The 21276-nt window shown below is 52.8% G+C and overlaps 2 protein-coding genes across 5 annotated transcripts in view; both read left to right on the top strand.

The window, feature by feature from the left end:
* LOC133214171 (GDNF-inducible zinc finger protein 1-like) overlaps positions 1–10511 on the top strand; it is an 18487-nt gene extending 7976 nt beyond the window's left edge. For 2 of the 3 annotated variants that reach the window (XM_061356908.1, XM_061356909.1), the window contains exons 2-7: positions 2187–3527; positions 5145–6044; positions 7751–7845; positions 8018–8185; positions 8940–9097; positions 10030–10511. In XM_061356908.1, coding sequence (XP_061212892.1) covers positions 2188–3527; positions 5145–6044; positions 7751–7845; positions 8018–8185; positions 8940–9097; positions 10030–10275 — 2907 coding nt within the window. In that variant the 5' untranslated portion in view covers position 2187 and the 3' untranslated portion in view covers positions 10276–10511. The remainder of the gene's footprint in view (positions 1–2186; positions 3528–5144; positions 6045–7750; positions 7846–8017; positions 8186–8939; positions 9098–10029) is intronic. The other variant, XM_061356910.1, reaches the window with a different exon arrangement.
* On the top strand, positions 10032–21276 carry GZF1 (GDNF inducible zinc finger protein 1). Of its 2 annotated transcripts, none has more exons than XM_061356914.1 (6): positions 10032–10171; positions 14628–15994; positions 17713–17807; positions 18733–18900; positions 19600–19757; positions 20450–21276. In XM_061356914.1, exons 2-6 carry the CDS (start codon positions 14649–14651, stop codon positions 20807–20809), a joined length of 2127 nt encoding a protein of 708 aa, XP_061212898.1. In that variant the 5' UTR covers positions 10032–10171; positions 14628–14648; the 3' UTR covers positions 20810–21276. The 2 variants fall into 2 exon arrangements, with proteins under 2 accessions (XP_061212898.1, XP_061212897.1); XM_061356913.1 differs by lacking the exon at positions 10032–10171 and adding an exon at positions 10675–10760.

Here is a 21276-nt window from a genome sequence, read left to right as displayed (position 1 = left end):
GGAAATCATGAAGCAGGACAAGCTGGGGACAGATAAGTGGAAGCTGTTATGAGTTTGTGGGATGGATGCAGGTATCAACCTCCAGATGTGTGCTTCTTCCTGCTGCCTGCAAGCGTGCTGTAGGAGCTGGTGGGGTTACGTCTCCATGTAGGTGGTGGTTGTTGGTAAGGAGTAGCCACATACTGAGCTGGGAGCCCATACAGGCCAGACCTGGTAAGGTGGGGACCGTGGTAGTTACTGCATGGTTGTAAGGGTCTGGCTGTGCTATTTTGCACATCCCCTCCTCAGTTTCTAGCTTCTGTGGGATGTTTCAAACCTGCTTTGTGTTCACTTCTCCCAGCTGTTGTTCCTGTAGTAATACTTTGGTTTTCCCTGAGTGAACACTTCTGACTTCCGTGGCAGTGAGGAGTGCAGAGCAAGGAGGCTCTGCACCAGCAAGGGGAGAAGGCTGATAGCCCACACAGGCCTGTTGGATGGGTGGCACCTCTCACAAGAGCGCATCGGGTGCGCAGGATCAACCCCCAAAATAAGGACAAATATGGGGGTTCTGCATCACTCAAACTTACATTTTTTAATGCAGTAAAATGTGTGTTTCCTGGGAGTGCAGCTCTGCTCGCTCCAGTGGCATTTAATAGGGTCAGAGGAAAATCAGTTTAAACCTTTAAATGCACCTTTTAAACCATCCTTTGGGGTGCCACAAGCATTGAATGACTCCATTAGAAGATGATTATCCTCCTGGTGCTTGCTGCAGTAGCTTGTAACAGGAAGAGGATTCTCAAAGCTATCTCTTAGGCTTGCTATTGAAACCTCTTCACTCCAAGCTGTGTATTGTATTCCACTTCCTGGTACTTTATGTTGAAGATGCTTTTGTCTTCTTAATCAGACAGTTTCTATCTGCCAGGAATGGATTTAGTAGAATGTCCAACATAATTTAGATCAGAAGTGAAAGTAGAATTGGGTGTTGTTTTCTGCCAACCATTATTGCAGTGAGGGAAGCACAGCGAGCCAAGCTTAGACAGAGCCTTGAAGCAATAACAACCTGATTCCTCTGTTTATTTTGGCCTGATGTTCTTCCCCGGCTTACAAAGCTGCTGTAAGCATGTGCTAAGCAATAGGCATTTAAAAACTAGGCTAGATCAGGAGAAGCAGCTTAGAGGATTGGAGCAGAGCATCTGAAGGCCTATGGCAAAGGTAAAGGAGACTTCATGTGCCAGCAGTGAAGATGTCGTGTGCAGGTTGAGACAGGGAAGGCCCCGAGTTCTCAGGCACTGGATTTCCTGTCAGAGTTGCTGGTGTCTGTCTCTGGAGCTGGTGGGGAAAGACATATGGTTCTTTCTGAAAGCATCAGAAAACTTGTGAGCCCTCTGTGTGTCGATTGAGAAGGAGCAGTTCTGGAATACTGTCCAAAGAAACCGCCGTTCCCTCCTCAGAAATATCATAGCTGTTTCCAGCTCTGCCTTGTCCCTGGCTATTATTTAAGTGGCCAAATGCACCACAAGTTTGCCAACTGGCGTTATTAACCCCCAGGTCTGATTGTGAACGTGGGGAATTAGAGCAGAGACAGAATTGAACCAGATCCAAAGATTTCTTGCCCTGCTTTGGCCCGAGGGGCTGCCTGGCGCAGGAGTGGAGCCTGGTGTGACTGTGAAAACATGGCTCTGTTCCAACAGCAGCCAGGAATCCATCACAGGGGATGCAACTGGCTATGCTTCAGTTACCCTGCACTGCAAGAAGGGGGGGGAAGAACCCTTGTTTCCACTCTAAACTGTTGGGACTGCTACTGTTGAAAAGTGCCTGGTGAAGAATGGTTTAGTATGAAGCTGAGTCAATCATGTTGCTTGTATTTCATTACTGGGCTACAGAATATTCCCTCTGAAGGGTTATTCTGGAGTGCAGATCTCAGTCTGTGCCTGTAATAAACCACGTGTGTTTGCTGATGATGGTTGCATTGATAGAAGTAACCTTGAGGTCTTTACCATGTCTCCTAAGTGAAGAATTAGGGCATGGATCTCCACTGAGCTTTTCTCAAGTGCATGATCACAGAATCAGAGTGGTTTGGGTTGAAGGGACCTTAAAGCTCATCGAGTTCCACCCCCCTGTCACAGACAGGGACACGATGTTGTTGTACATCAGTACTCATGGAAAAGGAGCCCAAGCATTCAAACCTTGTCTGTTTTTCCTGGCAGGATGGAGAAGAAGAAGATTCGAATGAAATCCAAGGTTGCTGCTCCCAACCTGCTGCGGGCTCTGCACTCCCTGTACCAGTTGGGTCACCTCTGTGATGTGACCGTTCACACACAGCACCTGGGAATTCAGGAGGAGTTCCTGGTGCACAAAGCTGTCCTGGCAGCTTCCAGCAACTATTTCAAGGGGCTTTTCCTGCACGATGAGATGCTGGACACCAAGAACTGCACGGTGACTCTGCAGGACATTTACACGGAGGAGTTCACCTCCTTCCTGGAGTTCATTTACACCGCAGAAGTGGAGATTGAGGCAGAAAAGCTGCACCGGATGAAAGAAATAGCTGAAAGACTCGAATGCAAGGATTTGCTTGACATCTGTGAGGAGGTGAAGGCAGAGGGCAGGAAGGGCTTGGATCTGAGCCTTCACCTTAAAGGTCAGCTGTGCACAGAGAGTGGGGGCCCACAGTGGCCATGCATCCAGCTGGAGGAGAGCCACAAGCTGAGTAACTCTTCCCAAGTCGTGGCAATACCTGTGCAGAGGAAACTCTGGGATAGGCAGAAGCATAAAAAGCTGCTGGCTGGGTATGAACTCATTGAAGGGCAAGCAGCAAGCCTGGAGCAAGCGGACATGGCTTTACCAGACCCAAAACCCAGGGTGGCAAAGCTACCAGGGTGTAACCGGGCAGGACCCAGGAGCAGACTCAGTGTGGAGGTCGTTAGTCTGCAAAGCAAGAGCAGTGGCTCCCTCCTGAGCCAGGCCGGGTCAGAGGAAGCCCGTGCTGTCATGGAGAGCACTCTGTCTGAGCAGTGGGAGGAGGAGAACAGTTTCATTTCCAAGCTTGCCCCTAAACCAGGGCGGAGGAGACCCCCACGGCGCGTGGCGAAGGCGCTGCCGCAGACGCCGTGTGAGCAGTGCAACGAGTCGCTCCGTGTCAACGGGCAGCATCAGTCACACGTGGCCCTCAAACACAACCCAAAGCCAGCCATCAAGGACAGCTGCAGTAGGTGTAAGCAGCTCTTCCCCACTCCCCAGAGCCTCCAGCAGCACCACCTCACTGTTCACGGCCGCGAGCGGGGCTTCTCCTGTGTCTTCTGTGAGCAGAGGCTTAAGCGCCAGAAGGCCACAAGTGACCTCGTGCCCAGGGTGCCCAGGCAGCAGCAGCGTGCCCTGGCCTGCCCATGCTGTGACAAGGTCATCAGCTCCAAGTGTGCCCTGAGAGTCCACATGCGAACACACACTGGGGAGAAGCCCTACAGGTGTGAGCGCTGCCCCGCCAGCTTTGCTCACAGGTCTGCTCACAGTGCTCATGTCAGGTACAGCATTCCCTGTGTGTGTGGGTGTGTGTGTGCGGGTAGGAACGTGTGTTTTCCCCCTGAGCAACAGGGTAACAGCATTCCCAAAGTCCTCCCTGGTTTAGTTCCAGACTTCTTGGATCTGATGAGAAGTGTGTTGAAATTGGGACTGATTTTTTCCCATTGACCTCATCCAGTTCTCAGTCTGGGTTAGTGGATTGAGGTCCCCCAGACTGGGAATTTAGGGGAATGTTTCCTGTTGAATCAAAGGGGACTTGTGCAATCAGAACTTGGGGGTGATTCTGGACACTTCAGATGTGGGTTTTTAAACAGGAGCCTGAAAAGAATGATCATCTGTTTAAAATGCACAAGAAAATCCCCATTTCATAGAATCATAGAATGGTTTGGGTTGAAGGGACCTTAAAGCTCCTCCAGCTCCCACCCCTGCCACGGGCAGGGACCCCTTCCACTGGAGCAGCTTGCTCCAAGCCCCTGTGTCCAACCTGGCCTTGAGCACTGCCAGGGATGGGGCAGCCACAGCTTCTCTGGGCACCCTGTGCCAGCGCCTCAGCACCCTCACAGGGAAGAGCTTCTGCCTAAGAGCTCAGCTCAGTCTCCCCTCTGGCAGGTTCAAGCCATTCCCCTTGGCCTGTCCCTACAGGCCCTTGTCCCAAGCCCCTCTCCAGCTTTCCTGCAGCCCCTTTAGGCACTGGAGCTGCTCTCAGGTCTCCCCTTCAGGAGCCTTCTCTTCTCCAGGCTGCCCCAGCCCAGCTCTCTCAGCCTGGCTTCAGAGCAGAGGTGTGTTTGTTTCCTAAATGTCAGGGCACTGTGGTGCTTTTTAATGCAGTTTTTGTGGGCCCCACGCCCTTTGTGCTGTCTGCTGGGTGGTCTGAGCTGCCAGACAGGCTTATTGAGCACTGCCTGACTGGAAACAAGACGTTGGAATTGCACAGTAGTTTCCAGAATTGCAGAAAGCCACTGTACGTGTCAAAGAGCTCCATACCCCATAGCCTGCCTGTGGGGGGCAGGAGGTGGCTGGAGCTCAGCTTCCCTTTGAAATATGTCAAAATCTGTTTATAGTTCAGTCCAGCAGCAGGGAAAACATTCCAGATGGGTTGTGAGTGCAGTGCTACAGCTTCTTCTGCTCACTGGGTAGCAATAAGCAGTTAACTGTTTGGCTTACCAGGGAGTCTGTTTTCTTCCTCCATAGTGGTGTTAAAGCAACTTAAACAGGGAAGTTCAGGTTAGCTATAAGGAAGAAGTTCTTCCCTGTGAGGGTGCTGAGGCGCTGGCACAGGGTGCCCAGAGAAGCTGTGGCTGCCCCATCCCTGGCAGTGCTCAAGGCCAGGTTCAACAGGGCTTGGACAGCATGGTCTAGTATGAGGTATCCTTGCCCATGGCAGCGGGTTGGAACTGGGTGATTTTAAGGTCCTTTCAAACCCAAACCAGTTTGGGATTCTATGAACTGAGATATTTTAATTCTCTTTGATTCCCTGCTCCAACTCTGCCCAAGTTTCCCTGGTTTTTTGTCTCTCCACACATGCTGTAATATCTCAAATGGTTTGAAGAACAATGAAAAGGAAACGACTCTTCCTCTAAGGCAAACATGTCTGAGCTGAAACAATGAAACTCACTGAAGTTGTGCTCTGTGCTTTGTTTGTCTTGCAGGAAAACCCACGAGGCTGGGCAGCAGAGGCAGCTTGTGCCTGTCTATTGGATGGTGGTGCCACCTGAGCATCAGCCAGACCCTGTGAGCTGTGACAGGGATCCTGACAGAGAGACGTGGGCTGGGACATCAGAGCGTGAATGGGTGAGGCATGAAGAGGCCACGAGTTGTGAGGAAGAACCTGGGGGTTCATCTGCTGCTGGAGCACACTGTAGCAGTGAGCAAGAACAGAAGCAGAAGTGTGAGGAAGGTGAAGCAAGGTGTGAAGACGTGGGTGAAGGTGAAGGTGAAATGAGTGTGAAGGGCGAGGAGGTGGCAGATGATGATGCGGGGTACTCAGAAGCTGATGATAGCAGAGACAACGAGGTGTGTACTGAGGAGGATGAATACCCTAATGAGAAGGATGGTGAGGAACATGGATCAGATGAAGAGTTTAAGGTAAAGAAGATAAATAAAAGCAGGATGCAGAAGAAATCTTCTTACGTGATCCGGTGTGAGAAGTGCAAGGAGCAGTTTGTATCCCGGAAGAAGTACGTGGATCACTGCAGAGATGTCCACCAGTGCCTGCCAGGTAAGGTGTACCAGTGTGACATCTGCAGCAAGTCCTTTGCCACTTACAACAGCTGGAAGGAGCACCGGGCCTGTGTCCACACTGAGGAGAGGCAGTTTGCCTGCAGCCTTTGCAGTGCCACTTTCAAAAGGAAGCGGGATGTGAGGACGCATTCCATGCGGAAGCACGAAGGCAGAGTCAAGCGCCCGCTCTGCTCCGTCTGTGGGAAGATCCTGAGCTCCAGGACAGCCCTTGTGTTCCACATGCGGACACACACGGGAGAAAAACCTTATGAATGTAGCATTTGTCACTCCAGATTCACTCAGCCATCACAGCTCAAGATCCACACCAGGTCAGCCTGCAGCACCCCTGCTCCTGTTCCTGCTTCCTGCATGCTTCATCTCTTCCTCCTCTGACGTCCCGGTTCCAACTCATTCTCCTCACATTTTGTCCTATAGGATCTGTGATTAATTCTCTTACGTAAAGGCAGTGTCAGCATCTGGCCACTGCCTCATTTTGGGCAGGGGGTTGGGAATGGATGCCCTGGGCAAACTGGTGAGCAAAAGGCAGCCTTCACAACGAGATGATGGCCTGCAGTGATTAGAAGTAACATAGAGTGAGTCAGGGACCTCAGGGATCCCAGTGACAGAGCAAGTCACTTAGTGTGGGATTTCACTTCTGGTGTGCAGTACAGAAGCTGGTCTTCACATCTGGACTCCCTCTGTAGTCATTAGGCTGGATGAGTTGCTCTCTGGTGGTGTCTCTGTTCACTGTGTCCTCTCCCAGGAGGGGGTGAATCATCCCATGGAATTCCCAAACTTTTCCAAGTGGGGAGCCCAGTTTAGAAGAGGAGATTAAATGTTGGAGGGCGCAGCTAGGAAAGGGAAATCCCATTACTGGAGACTGTGGCCCCATGCAGTGGGGTCTGCAGCTTGCTTCTGTTTCCTAAAGGGTTTTAAAAGTGGTGATTCAGGACCAGCAGGACATAGAATCATGGAATGGTTTGTGTTGAAAGGGACCTTAAAGCTCCTCCAGCTCCAACCCCTGCCACGGGCAGGGACCCCTTCCACTGGAGCAGCTTGCTCCAAGCCCCTGTGTCCAGCCTGGCCTTGAGCACTGCCAGGGATGGGGCAGCCACAGCTTCTCTGGGCACCCTGTGCCAGCGCCTCAGCACCCTCACAGGGAAGAGCTTCTGCCTAAGAGCTCAGCTCAGTCTCCCCTCGGGCAGGTTCAAGCCATTCCCCTTGGCCTGGCCCTACAGGCCCTTGTCCCAAGCCCCCCTCCAGGTTTCTCGTAGGCATCTGAAATGTTTGGCTAATCTGTCAGCTGGAACCCAGCAGAGATGTGCTACATGTAAGACATGGTGTGACTGCAACAGTACAGTCTCCCTTGGGGTTTGTGTTGGGTAGCTGCTGTCTCAATTAGCATTTTGCCTGACAACTCCAAATGAGATGGTTTTGCACATCCTGCTGTTTGGCTTGGAATAAGGGGACTCAGCGCACTGTTAGACCAAAACGTAGGCTCAGACTTTCTCCGATCTGAGCTAGTTTAAATTCAGGCCTGCAGCATGTGTGCAGGAACACCGTTTGCCTGGCTTCCCTTAGTGCCTGTTGCCTAAACAATGGGAGTATCTCCCAGTTAGAGTTTGCAGCCTGGAGAGCCTGATGCTGCAGTATCACAGGAGCCAAGAAGAGGGCCCACAGTATCACAAGGGATCTGCTGCTGGCGTTGTGCTGGGGACAGTCTGGAAGTGCGTTCAGGCTCTTGCACAGCAGCAGCTTGTCATCCCTGCTTCCTCCCTTCTGATGCCAATCCTGTGAGGTGTCACTTGTGGGAGAGGTGGGTTTGTAGTGCCTGAGTGAGGAAAAGGTGAAACTGAAGTGGGAGGTTTAGTGCTTTATTATAGCACCCGTCCTTGTTTTAAATATTATGTCTCCTGAGTGAGCAGAATGTGCTTTTTTTCCACTGCATTGAAAAAGTGAAGTGTGCAGAATACCATTTCAGATAGAGTATTTTACAAGAGCTGATTTGTTGTCCCTTGTGTCTCTCTTTGTGTAGGTCCCATACAGGGGAAAAGCCATATATCTGTGAGGACTGTGGGGCTTGCTTTGCTGACAAAGGGAAACTCACTGGCCACAAAAGGACCCACACAGGTAGGTGGTAAATACTTCTGTTCCTTCATCTCCCATCACCTCCCTTTATGTTGCTAAAAATCACTGGTAGGGGTCTGAAGAAGCAACTAGGGATAGAAAGCCATTTAAAACCCAACTCTGAAGCCCTAACCTCAGCTGCAGGAATTCAGAATGTCTTTTCCTTGTGCCTCAGGAGAGCGCCTCTTCAGATGTGACGTGTGTGGAAAACACTTTGCCACCAATGAATACCTGAAGTGCCATAAAAGATGCCACCTGGGAGCCAAACCCTACAAGTGTGGGGTGTGTGGGAAGACATTTGGGCTGAGGGCCTCCCTGGCCCAGCACAGTAACGTCCATGCAGGTAATGAAGCAGATGGTTCAGGGATGGGAAAGTAAATGGCACTGGGAGCTTGGATCTTCCCAGTTTGGATGGTGACATTTTATTCCACGACTGCTTTTATATCATACATATATCTTGTATCATAAAATCAACCAGGACCTTTAAGCTCACCCAGTCCAACCATTGCCCAGCACTGCCAAGGCCACCCCTAACCCATGGCACTGAAGCCTCGTCTCCACGGGGTGTGAACACTTGCAGGGCCGGTGCCTGCAGCCCTGCCCTGGGCAGCCTGTTCCAATGCCTGAGCACCCTCTGGGGCAGGAATTGTTCCTCAGCTCCATCTAAACCTGCCCTGGTGCAGCTTGAGGCCGGTTCCTCTTGTCCCATCCCTTGTTCCTTGGGAGCAGAGCCCAGCCCCTCCTGGCTCCATCCTCCTGTCAGGCAGTTGGAGGCAGCCATCAGGTCCCCCCTGAGCCTTCTCTTCTCCATCTGAGCCCCCCAGGTCCCTCCGCCCTTCCCCATCACACTTGTGCTCGTATGGATGATGCTTGTCAAGAGTCCTGGTTTGTGCTGAGGAAGATGGAGCAGGGAGCAGCTGTAGTTCCTGCTGTTGCCCTTGTAAGATGGGGAGAGCTGTTCTCATGCTTTCTATTGGTCACAGCTCATTTCCATCCACACCATTGAATCAGTATTGATCTTTTAGAAGCTCTTCATGCTTTTTATCCATTGGAATGCAGAGAAGCTGCCTCCTAACGCTGCTCTCCCGTCGTTCCAGAGACGCGTCCCTATTTCTGCGAGCAGTGCGGGAAGGCGTTCACCCAGCAGGGCGCGCTGCGCCGCCACCAGCGCATTCACACCGGCGAGAAGCCCTACAAGTGCCGAGCCTGCGAGAGGACCTTCACGGACATGTCCACCCTGCGCAGACACGTCTCGGTACGCGGCCCTTGGCGCCTCTGTGGCGGGCAGGCTGCTGTCCTGATGCTAACTACCGGGAGAAGGCTTTTGCCTTAAGGAGGGATCGTGGAACCCCAGCCTGGTTTGGGTTGAAGGGGCCTTAAAGCTCCTCCAGCTCCAACCCCTGCCACGGGCAGGGACCCCTTCCACTGGAGCAGCTTGCTCCAAGCCCCTGTGTCCAACCTGGCCTTGAGCACTGCCAGGGATGGGGCAGCCACAGCTTCTCTGGGCACCCTGTGCCAGCGCCTCAGCACCCTCACATAAATCACTTCTGCCTTATCTCCAACCTGAGCTTCCCCTGTTTCAGTTTGAACCCATCACCCCTTGTCCCGTCCCTACAGTCCCTGGCTTCATCACATTGGTGATGAAATCTGGGGTTGAGGAACTGATTGACCATCTTTTAAAAATATAGAGACCTTTAAAAACCAGCTTTTAAAGCTGCATTTCTGAATGTGCAGTTTTCCTCCATGAGCAGCACAGCAGCTCCCGCTGCTGGCTGTCAAACCACTCATCTCCCAGGTACTTGTAATGTCTTTCCTAAGGCAAATCCAACCTTGAAAACGTCTGAGCAAGGACTCGTTCTTTAAAAGGATGAAATCTTCCTGGTGGAACTGAACCCTTCGCATCAGGATCCCAGAGAAGCTGTGGCTGCCCCATCCCTGGCAGTGCTCAAGGCCAGGTTGGACACAGGGGCTTGGAGCAAGCTGCTCCAGTGGAAGGGGTCCCTGCCCGTGGCAGGGGTTGGAGCTGGAGGAGCTTTGAGGTCCCTTCAACACAAACCATTCCATGATTCAGAGCTCAGCTTTTCATTCAAGCACAGTGTTAATCCTAGCACCATTTAATTTTGCACTGGATTCAATGTTCTGTTATTGAAGGCACTGTCATTAATCCTTCCCCTTTTATTTCCCTAGATTCATGACCGCAACGCTCACTGGAGAAGCTTCTTGATAGATCTCACAACCAAAAAAGACCACAACTGGTCCAAAATAGAACCATTCTCAGGGGCCTTTGTGAGTGAGGCCTGTGCTCCGGAGGTCTGGTCAGTTGACCAAGGTAAACTCTATAAACCAGACAGCGCTGCTCTTCAGAAGGGGGACCCGGTGCCACTGCGTGTTGGTGACACAGAGGACACTGCTCCCACCCATTCATATTTATAATGGAATTTACCCTCTTGAGGGCTAAATGACCTCAGACGTTTGCTGCCATGGCCTCGTTGGGCTCTGCAGCCCTGTGTGGGGGAGCTGGCAGAGGAACGGGCCCTAATTCCCGTTAAAAGTGTTGGGTTTAGGTCTGTACAGAGTTACAGTTTTTAACCAGGTCTGGGATAGTGTCACGTGCCGTGGGCACTGTCGCTGTACATATCTGCCTTTTGTATGTGAATAAAGACGCGCTCATCCCGTGCCTCATTCATTGGCGTGGGTTTCACCATAAAACTCCTTCATTTGGGAAGGATAAAGCCCAAGAACTGGGAATTTGGGCGGAGCGAGGGCCGCCGTTAGGCCGCGTTGCTTAGCAACGCCCGTCGCGCCGCTCTGACGCCACTTCCTGCGCGTCCCCAACGGCCGTTGTCAGGGCGGGGGTAGCAGCGTCAGCGCTTCCGGCCGCCGCCCGCAGCCTGAGCCCTGAGGAGCGGCACGGCCCGGTGAGTGCGGGGTGTCCGGTGGGTGCGGGCCGGGTCCGGTGGGTGCGGGGTGTCCGGTGGGTGCGGGCCCTGCCCGGTGGGTGCGGGTCCGGCCCGGTGGCTGCGGGGTGTACGGTGGGTGCGGGCCCTGCCCGGTGGGTGCAGGGTGTCCGGTGGGTGCGGGCCCGGCTCGGTGAGAGCGGGCCCAGGCTGTCCTTCCCCCGCCCGGCTGCAGCCGGCCCTCACCCGGGAGCTGCGGCGGCTCGTCCCCCCCCCCCCCTCACGGAGGCCTTTCCGCCTCCGATGGCCACTGTGATCCCCTCCCTGCCCGCCCCGCCGCCGGCCCGGCCTGGGGAGGTACCTTGATGGGCTCCCGACGTTCCCGTGCGCTGCGAGGCCCTTCCTGAAGGGGAGGGGAAGCGGGGTCGAGATCTGCCTCAGCGGGGGGTTTGCAGGTACCGCACGGCCCCGTTACCCGTCCCGCGGCTCCTGCCCCCTCTTTCGGCACGGGAGACGTGATGGTGGCGGCTGCAGCCGGGCCCGGCGGCTTCCGGCTGTGGCAAGTAGGGGAGGCCGAGGAAGAAGCTTGCTGAGGAGGAGGAGAAGGAGAGAGCGAGCTGTGCGGATCCATGTGGTGCAGGAGCCTCCTGGTCTAGGGTCAGGGTCTCCATGGGGTGTTCTAGCCTGTCATCGAACAGTCACACCGGGTGTTCCCTGCAGCGCGCTGGCCTTCGCGGATTGAACTGCTCCTTCTGCTGCTGACCAGTGGTTGTGGTGCTGTTAGTGTAGCCCCAGTGGCTGGAGTGATCCTGAATGAGGCAGGTCAGTGCCTGGCAGTGATGTCTCCTCACAGACTGCAGGATTGCTGGTGCAGGGGAAGGGACAAGCTTGGGGGTCCACAATCTGCTAACTCTAGCTGGCTCTTTTTCTCTCTTTTCAGCTAGTTCTGCCTCTGGAAGGGGACACATTCATTGTGTTTCATGACTGACCTTATACAGATGCAGCTTTTCAGCCTTTGTCTTCTTAAAGATGAATACATTATGCTTCTGTGGACCATATCCTGCCAGCCTGGTGCTCAGCAGCTCAGCATACTTCCCACAGGAGTAAAACTCTTCACAACACACTGAGTCTTACTGTACACATTCCTTAGGGAATATGCTCCTCCCATATTCCAGCTGGGAAGCTGGATGGAAGCAAGGGTTCTGTTTTCACAGTGGCCTTCGCTTCTGCAAACACTCTGGTCAGAAGAACAGGGGGTTTCTGCTTTGCAGCCTTAAGGAAAAGGGGACCAGCACAGTGTGTCTGTTAACACTCGTGCCTGTGGTCAGCTCACAAGGGACAGTTTGCCCCAGAGGGAGAAGTTTGTGGTTTGGGCTCTTGTTTCCTGCTGGGGATCGCTCTTATCTATACGTGACCCCAGTTTGTGCTGTGGGCTCAAGTGAGAAATAGATGGATAGTTGTGAAATAACAGAAGTAGTTGAAAAGTAATTGTGTTGGGGGGGAAAAGTTACATTTTCAGATCATTCTTAAACCAAATTTAAAGCTTGTTTGGCTTAGCCCAAGCCTTTGCTTAATTCAGTCTCAAATATTCAGGGTGCAGCAAAAGTGGGAGCATTTAAAGAGCAAAGTTGAACAGGTGAAGTTTAAACATAGTCTTTTATGAGTGTTCATAAGAGTCAGCCTTTCAGTCAGGAGCCGAATCGTGTCGTTCTCATTTCTGTCAAAACTGAAGTGTAACACTGGGGTTTGCTTGCAAGAGGACAACATTTTGGGGTGCTTATTGAGCTCTGAGATAGCACAAGCAATTCTTACCCCCTTCTGGGGTCTTTTGTTCTGGGTGGAATAAGTGCAGCTCAGTAGCAGTGGGCTTTAGCTGTTTGTTAGAGTAGTGTTAACAGAAACATTTATGTCTTATGGGTCAGCTTGCTGAGCTGATGATCCAAAGGCTGGCATACAGGAAAGAGGAGAATCTCTTGGTTCTCAGGAGAATCCTTTAATGTAGAATCTAAGGCAGGGTTTGGGTGCTTGTGGTGGATTGTGTCCCCTGTTCTCCCACTTGCTTGTTGCATGAGGCTGGGAAATAATCCTGCTTCCTTCAGATCTGCCTTATTTATAACCCTTTGGGGCAGGGCTCCCTCTGGCTCTTTGCCTTGTGTAGCGTCAAGTCCATGTTGCACTCCTTTTCCCTGGCTACTGATGACCTCCAGTTTTGTCACTCTCTGTTGTATGGTTCCTTCAAAATACTTCCCCAAAACAGTTTTAACAGTAAATTGTGTTGGGATGCGAGTCAGCTTTCAGGCTGCTGGAATGGGTGAAAATTTGACTTTCCGGCCCTATGGGAGAAGAAATAGCATCTCTGCCTGATGCTATGGATGTTATTTCTCATATCTCTTTCATGCTTAATATGGCTTCCTTACTCTTACATTAATACAAATCTTGTTCCATTTCTATTTCTGAGCAACACTGTTCATGTCCCATGTATAAAAGGCTTCTAGTCAACTGCAGAGTGAAGACAAACCTTAGTTAAGTATTAGGAAGTGGAAACAAGCTTTTCAGATTCAAAACGTGTCTGTATATAGTTGTTAGGAGCACAGTAAGGCTCTGCTGACTGGGGGGTGTTGCTCCTACCATCTTCAGTTCATAGAAATATTGTTTGTTCTGGAATCAAACATTTTAAAGACAAAAACTCAGCTCTGTTGAGCACTTTGGAGCAGTTTAAATCATTACTGGGAAATACAACACAACCTGAACACTAGTGGAGACTCTGAAGCTCTTGTGAGGCTGTAAGTGGGCACTCCAGACTTAGAGGCTTTGGCCACGCTGGGTGATGAAGTGTTTTCAAGAGGAAAACCCTGAGGAAGTGTTATCATTTCCACTTGTGGCTATTGTGCAGGCTCCCGTGCTTGAGGCACTGAAACATTTGGAATTTCATCTGAGTCTTGTTTAAAGGCTTATCTCCAAAGGCTGTTGCAGGAGCTGTTTATTTAGCATCCCACTTAACTTGTACTTAATCTCACTTTTCTCTTACTGCCTGATTAGGAGGGAGAATAATTTCTTCATTCCACCTTAATGAGCACATTTCCTTCGATCTTCCTCTGTTTGCTCTGCCCCTATTACAGGCTCTAATAGTGTTTCAGGCAGAATTAGGGTTGAGCTTTAAACTCAAATTAACTTCAGAGAACTCTGTGTGTGTGACTGGCATTGTGCTTTGAGATACAGCTGCTGAGGGTGATGCTTTTGAAACCTGTGCTTCTCACAGTGCTCTCTTAAGCTCAAGCACTTTGAGTGAGCTTCCCCTCACTCCATTGAGGGGCTGGAGCGGGGCCAGAGAAGGGAATGGAGCTGGTGCAGGGCCTGGAGCACAGGGGTGATGGGGAAGGGCTGAGGGACCTGGGGGGTTCAGATGGAGAAGAGAAGGCTCAGGGGGACCTGATGGCTGCCTCCAACTGCCTGACAGGAGGATGGAGCCAGGAGGGGCTGGGCTCTGCTCCCAAGGAACAAGGGATGGGACAAGAGGAACCGGCCTCAAGCTGCACCAGGGCAGGTTTAGATGGAGCTGAGGAACAATTCCTGCCCCAGAGGGTGCTCAGGCATTGGAACAGGCTGCCCAGGGCAGGGCTGCAGGCACCGGCCCTGCAAGTGTTCACACCCCGTGGAGACGAGGCCTCAGTGCCATGGGTTAGGGGTGGCCTTGGCAGTGCTGGGCAATGGTTGGACTGGGTGAGCTTAAAGGGCTTTTCCAACCTGGCTGGTTCTGTGATTCTAAAGTCTTAAGTGTTTAACTGTCAAGTGAAGCGCTCTCAAAAGTCTGGGTGTGACTTTGGCTGCTGAAATCTCTGGGTTTTATGAGCCTCCATGCAAACAGCTAACACACAATGTTGTTAACAGCCTTTTACAGAGCGAAGAAAGATGGAAAGTAATGCAGTGTTGCTGGAGTCCAAGTCCTCTCCTATCAACCTGCTGAATGAGATGCACCAGCTGCGTCTCCTGGGCCACCTCTGCGACGTGACGGTCAGTGTGGAGTACCAGGGCGTCAGGGCCGAGTTCGTTGCTCACAAGGCCGTGCTGGCAGCAACCAGCAAGTTCTTCAAGGAGGTGTTCCTTAACGAGAAGGGCATGGATGGCCCCAGGACCAACGTGTTCCTCAATGAGGTCCAGGTTGCTGATTTTGCCTCATTCCTTGAGTTTGTCTACACTGCCAGGGTGGAAGTGGAAGAGGACAGAGTGCAGCGGATGCTCGAAATAGCTGAAAAGCTGAAGTGCTTGGACCTCTCAGAAACCTGCTTTCAGTTAAAGAAGCAGATGCTGGAATCAGTGCTGCTGGAGCTGCAGAACTTCTCAGAATCACAGACCTCTGAGGAAGAGAGCGCTGCCCAGCCAAGTGTTCTGCTGGAGCCCAAAGCCGTGGCAGAAGCTGGCCAGGCCGACTGCGCCCTGGCTCCCCCAGGTTCCCCAGCAGCCAGGCCCAGCAATGGCATGGCTCCCGAGCCTCCAGCTGCCAAAGCAAAAGAGAAAATGGACAAAAAGAAGGAAATGCTGAAGGCTCCTTATGCCAAAATCAGGAGGGCAAGTGGGAGGCTGGCTGGGAGGAAGGTGTTTGTGGAAATCCCAAAGAAGAAATACACGAGGCGGCTGAGAGAGCAGCAGAAGAATGCGGAGGTTGGTGCTGAAGAAAACAAGTGTCCTCAGGATCAGATGTGTGAGCTGGAGAGGGAGGAGGAGGAGGAGGAGCAAGGGGAGAGCAGCATCAAACCTGAGAGCGAGGAGTGCGATGGCCACTTGGAACCGGACGCAAGCCTGCAGAAACCCGACGAGGATAGAAAGAAGCGCGGCAGCAACTTCAAGTGCAGCACGTGCGAGAAGGAATTCCTGTACGAGAAAAGCTTCCTGAAGCACATCAAGCACAGCCACGGCATCGCAGCCGAGGTCATTTACCGGTGTGAGACCTGCAGCCAGACCTTTGCCAACCGCTGCAACCTCAAAAGCCACCAGCGGCACGTCCACAGCAGCGAGCGCCACTTCCCTTGTGAGCTCTGCGGTAAGAAGTTCAAGAGGAAGAAGGACGTCAAGAGGCACATTCTCCAGGTTCATGAGGGTGGTGGGGAGCGTCATCAGTGCCAACAGTGTGGAAAGGGGTTGAGCTCCAAAACTGCCCTGAGGCTCCATGAAAGGACGCACACAGGCGACAAGCCTTATGGGTGCACAGAGTGTGAGGCTAAATTTTCTCAGCCTTCTGCACTTAAAACCCACATGAGGTATGAACAGACTTAACTGGGCCTTGTTAGATTCTGGGGGGAGAAGCAGAATCCCCTGGAACACACCTTGAGCCTTCAAGTGAAGTGGGGATGTAAAACGGGCCTGACTGGAAAGTGTCAGCTTGTCCTTTCTTCCAGAGCTTTGGGATTGCCCCCTCTGCTTTCCAGGTTAAGGGAGCTGCTGTAACTTGCTTTAAGCTCAAGGAGAGGTGGTGGGTCAAGGCCTGCTGCGGAAGCCCAAAGTTAACTTTCCCCATGGGAGGAGACCTTATTAAGAGTCAATGGGATGTTTCACATAGGATGGTTTGTGTTGGAAGGGCCCTTAAAGCTCCTCCAGCTCCAACCCCTGCCACGGGCAGGGACCCCTTCCACTGGAGCAGCTTGCTCCAAGCCCCTGTGTCCAACCTGGCCTTGAGCACTGCCAGGGATGGGGCAGCCACAGCTTCTCTGGGCACCCTGTGCCAGCGCCTCAGCACCCTCACAGGGAAGAGCTTCTGCCTAAGAGCTCAGCTCAGTCTCCCCTCGGGCAGGTTCAAGCCATTCCCCTTGGCCTGTCCCTACAGGCCCTTGTGTGAGTCCTTTTATCCCCAGTGTACCTATAGAAGGTTTCTTGCTGCCCTTAATAACGTCATGCAGTAAGCATGAAAACACTCTTTAAAGGTTTGGCAGTGTCTTAAATCGCAGAACACCAGGTTTGGGTGCTTAGCACAGACAACACCTCCTGGGTGACCAGAAAGAGGCTGACTTGTTGCTGTCTGGAGTGAAGCAGCTGATGAAGTCAGTTGTGGTGCTCACACTGCAGGGTGACTCAGGGGCCTGACATGCAAACAGATGCTCTTGAAAGCTCATGGGAGAGACACCGAAGCAAAATCCTATTTGTGAAGGGCTTTCACGTGCTTTTAGGTGTCCAGCCAAGCAGGCCTCTGTGTCCACAGTTCAGATTATAGCCTGGGGGGGAGGATGGAGAGGGAAGGATAGAAGAAACATCCCCAAGTACCACCACAGGGATCCAAAAAGGTGGTGCCAGCCTGTTCTGAGGTGGCATGTCCCTGCAGGGTGAAGGGTTTCTTAACTGCCGCTTCCCTGCCCCTTTTGAAGGCACAGGTTTACTCCCAGTGGTAGAAAGCACACCCAAAAGCCAACTTCTGCTGTGGTGTAGCCGCTGATGCAGCTGTATGGCCCTTCCCTGCCCCTGGGTGTCCTTCCCTAACCACAGCTAACTGCTTTGTGCTGCTTAAAAGTCGATTTTGGGGTTTGAGTTTCCCCTCCATTGTGTATAACTGCTCCCTGAGCTTGTTCAATGCTGGGAGCTCAGTGCTGTCCTATCCTGTGTATCCTGACAGCCTGTGGTGGGGGTGTCTCATCTTGTGTCTGTTTTTACACCTCTGCTCCTCCTGTTGATGTGCATCACCATGAAAACTGGTCCCTGTGGGCTGCGTTCCTGCAGCACCATTCAGCAGAGCCCTGATGTGTGCATGGGCTCAGAAACTAAAATTAGAGTATCCAGATATGGGATTTACCAACAGTTTTTACCTGTAAGAATATATTTTTACCCTAAAGGAGTGCCTGGATCTGGGCCTTGCTCCTGCAGGACACTACAGCCCCTTGCAGCATGGGTTTGCTTTGAGAGCAGCCACCAAGCGAGGGCAGCTTGTGCTGTGCTGTGCTGCAGAGGGAAGGCTGAGCCCTGGTGCTTTAACGTTGCTTTCTCATTTCAGAATCCACACTGGTGAGAAACCTTTTGTCTGTGATGAGTGTGGTGCCAGGTTCACTCAGAATCACATGCTTATCTATCACAAACGATGCCACACAGGTAAGGCTGCTTCTGCACGGGCTGCGGGTAGGAGGCGGCCCCTGGGACACCACGAGAGCTCTTTGCCCTCACAAAATGCTCTGTTGTTGTTGTAAAATGGGAAGTGCTCATCCCTAACCATGGGTTTACTGGGAAAAGGTTCCTGTGGGTGGATGGGCAGAGCGGAGAGAGCAAAAAGAGCTGATGAAAGAGAAAAGGAGTTCCCGTTTCAGTGCCAGAACTGAGGACTGAGGCTGTCTTGAACAGTCTTCGATAGCCAAGGATGTGTCATCAGTAAAAGCTTTTAGGTGAATCTTCAAGAGGAAGCTTATTTCTAAGTCTGGAAACATTAGCACAGAGAGATGAAACAGCTCTATGGCTTGTCCTGAGCTGCAGAGAAGTCTTCAGGAGCACAGGGCCTTCCCCTGGGAATCCTTTATAGTTTCACATTGAGCTGCGTGTGGTACCTTCCATCTCCATCTTAAAGTGTTCTGCCCTTGCCCAGTAACTTGTAAGCACACACAGATGGTAGAAAACATTAAATGACAATGAAATACAAACCAACAAATGCCTTTCAAGACAAGTGTGACTGGAATTGGCTGCTCACAGGTGCAGGCTTTTCATGGAGGCACACAGTGTTGTTTGTGGTGGGAGTGAGCTGGAATGCTCCAGAGATGGTGAGAAGAGCACGAGCTGCCCATCTCTATGGGCTTTCCTTGTCCTGTGAGCATACCTGTGGAGAGGTGGGGCTGTCCTTGCACTTGGAGGGGTCTGTGCACATTTCTCATAGGAATTCTCTGTGCCTCACCACCGTGGCCTGTCCAGATCCTGTTACGAGGCTGCCATGGCCACCGTTTGTATCTAACTGCTGTTAAGCATCATGCACAAGTCCGAAGGCTTTCTCAAGTACTGTGTTCATTAATTCTCCTCCTCACCTGTGCTGCAGGGGAAAGGCCTTTCATGTGTGAGACCTGTGGGAAGAGCTTTGCCTCTAAGGAGTACTTGAAACACCACAACAGAATCCACACCGGCTCCAAGCCTTTCAAGTGTGAAGTTTGCTTCAGGACGTTCGCGCAGAGGAACTCGCTTTACCAGCATATAAAAGTGCACACAGGTAGGAGGTGCCAGAGCCTTTTCAGTTGTAGAACCCCAGCTTGGTTTGGGTTGAAGGGACCTTAAAGCTCCTCCAGCTCCAACCCCTGCCACGGGCAGGGACCCCTTCCACTGGAGCAGCTTGCTCCAAGCCCCTGTGTCCAACCTGGCCTTGAGCACTGCCAGGGATGGGGCAGCCACAGCTTCTCTGGGCACCCTGTGCCAGCGCCTCAGCACCCTCACAGGGAAGAGCTTCTGCCTAAGAGCTCAGCTCAGTCTCCCCTCGGGCAGGTTCAAGCCATTCCCCTTGGCCTGTCCCTACAGGCCCTTGTCCCAAGCCCCTCTCCAGCTTTCCTGCAGCCCCTTTAGGCACTGGAGCTGCTCTCAGGTCTCCCCTTCAGGAGCCTTCTCTTCTCCAGGCTGCCCCAGCCCAGCTCTCTCAGCCTGGCTCCAGAGCAGAGCTGCTCCAGCCCTCGCAGCATCTCCATGGCCTCCTCTGGCCTCGCTCCAACAGCTCCAGGTCCCTCTTGTGCTGCTGCCCCAGAGCTGGATCAGGGCTGCAGGGGGGGTCTCCCCAGAGCACAGCAGAGGGGCAGGATCCCCTCCCTGAGCTGCTGCTCACACTCTGGGGGTTCAGCCCACCATGCTTGCCTGTGCCTCATCAGCTGGTGAAGCACAGGGCTGTGCAGCACCCACCATCACCCTTTCACTGCTCTTGCAGGGGAGCGGCCCTACTGCTGTGACCAGTGTGGGAAGCAGTTCACGCAGCTGAACGCGCTGCAGCGGCACCACCGCATCCACACCGGGGAGAAGCCCTTCATGTGCAACGCCTGTGGCAGGACCTTCACCGACAAGTCCACGCTCCGGCGGCACACCTCGGTGAGCACCTCGTGGCCTGCTGCCCCTGGGCCCCCCACTGCCCGCGCAGCGGGGTTGGGATGAGGAGGTGTTACAGGGGTGCACCAGCATCACTTAGGAGCCGGATGTGCCTCCTGGCCCGTCAGCACGTGTCCAGCCTCACCCTAAGACCTCACCTGGAGCATTGTGTGCAGTTCCGGTGTCCTCAACACAAAAAGGACATGGAACTGTTGGAACAAGTGCAGAGGAGGCCACGAGGATGCTCAGGGGCTGGAGCACCTCCTGTATGGAGACAGGATGAGAAAGTTGGGGCTGTTCAGCCTGGAGAAGAGAAGCTGCGTGGAGACCTCAGAGCAGCTTCCAGTGTCTGAAGGGGGCCTATAGGGATGCTGGGGAGGGGCTTTTCATTAGGGACTGCAGTGACAGGACAAGGGGTGATGGGTTCAAACTGAAACAGGGGAAGTTTAGACTGGATATAAGGAGGAAATTCTTTACTGTGAGGGTGCTGAGGCACTGGAATGGGTTGCCCAGAGAAGCTGTGAATGCTCCATCCCTGGCAGTGTTCAAGGCCAGGTTGGACGAAGCCTTGGGTGCTATGGTTTAGTGTGAGGTGTCCCTGCCCATGGCAGGGGGTTGGAACTGGATGATCTTAAGGTCCTTTCCAACCCTGACTATTCTATGATTCTATGTTTCTGTCTGCTCGTTGTTTCCAGATCCACGACAAGAACACCCCCTGGAAGTCCTTCCTGGTCATTGTGGAAGGGGCGTCGAAGAGCGACGAGGGTCACAAGACGGAGGTTCCCGATGAGGACTATGATGTGTCCCCCAGAGTCCCGGGGAAGCTGCTGCCCTTCCCTGAGAGCAGCCACTACCAGAACTTGGCAGCGGCTGCCCCGGGCAGCGTGACCGCGCTGCACGACACCAGCCCTGCCGCCGGCACAGACTGTAAGGCTGATGGCACCCCGGGACCCCAGGAAGCCCTCATAGCAACCACCCTGAGCGAGCTGACGGTGCTGCACACACACACAGGCTCTGCCCAGCCCCAGCTGCACGCTCTGGTCAACATGGAGTAACGGGGTAGGTACAGCTGCACCCTTTGTACAGCCCTCTGCCAGCAGCCGACCGAGGGGACTGGGGAGGTGTGATGAGGAAGCAGGGATAGATGGGAAGGACATGCATTGGATTGCCAGGATTTCCACACAATATTCACTCCCCACCGGGTTCAGCTCCATCTCCTGAAGGTAGGGCTCAGTATCACCGCACCAGGGTGGTGGGAGAGGCTGCACAAGCCCTGTATGCTCTTCCCTCCACCTGGAAGGGTGTAGTCGAGCCCGTTGGCTCTCGCTGCCTGCAGTGACAGGAGGTGCTTGTACTCAGCTTGGTTATAATGAAGGAGTGAGTTTGATCTGGTTGATGACACTTGTACAATCAAGAGAAGCAACGTGATGTTTCTCAGCCTTGCCGCTTACCGAGATGAATTACGGTTTCCCTAGTGGAAAATCATCCATAAAATGAGATTTACTAAAGCTCTTTTCAGGAA

Source organism: Neopsephotus bourkii, unplaced genomic scaffold, assembly GCF_033783945.1.
Source record: "Neopsephotus bourkii isolate Nb327-2 ecotype Australia unplaced genomic scaffold, CSIRO-AGI_Nbou_v1 NB_873, whole genome shotgun sequence".
Lineage (NCBI taxonomy): Eukaryota > Metazoa > Chordata > Aves > Psittaciformes > Psittacidae > Neopsephotus > Neopsephotus bourkii.
The sequence above is the reverse complement of the archived record's forward strand: the minus strand, read 5'-3'. Positions and strand labels throughout refer to the sequence as shown.

What these genes read in the sequence shown, in the direction of transcription:
- GZF1 (XM_061356914.1), top strand. Translation starts at nt 14,649, where the DNA reads ATGGAAAGTAATGCAGTGTTGCTGGAGTCCAAGTCCTCTCCTATCAAC. An exon ending in GCACTTAAAACCCACATGAG is followed by an intron (nt 15,995 to 17,712) that starts GTATGAACAGAC and finishes TTCTCATTTCAG; the next exon opens with AATCCACACTGGTGAGAAAC. An exon ending in TCACAAACGATGCCACACAG is followed by an intron (nt 17,808 to 18,732) that starts GTAAGGCTGCTT and finishes CCTGTGCTGCAG; the next exon opens with GGGAAAGGCCTTTCATGTGT.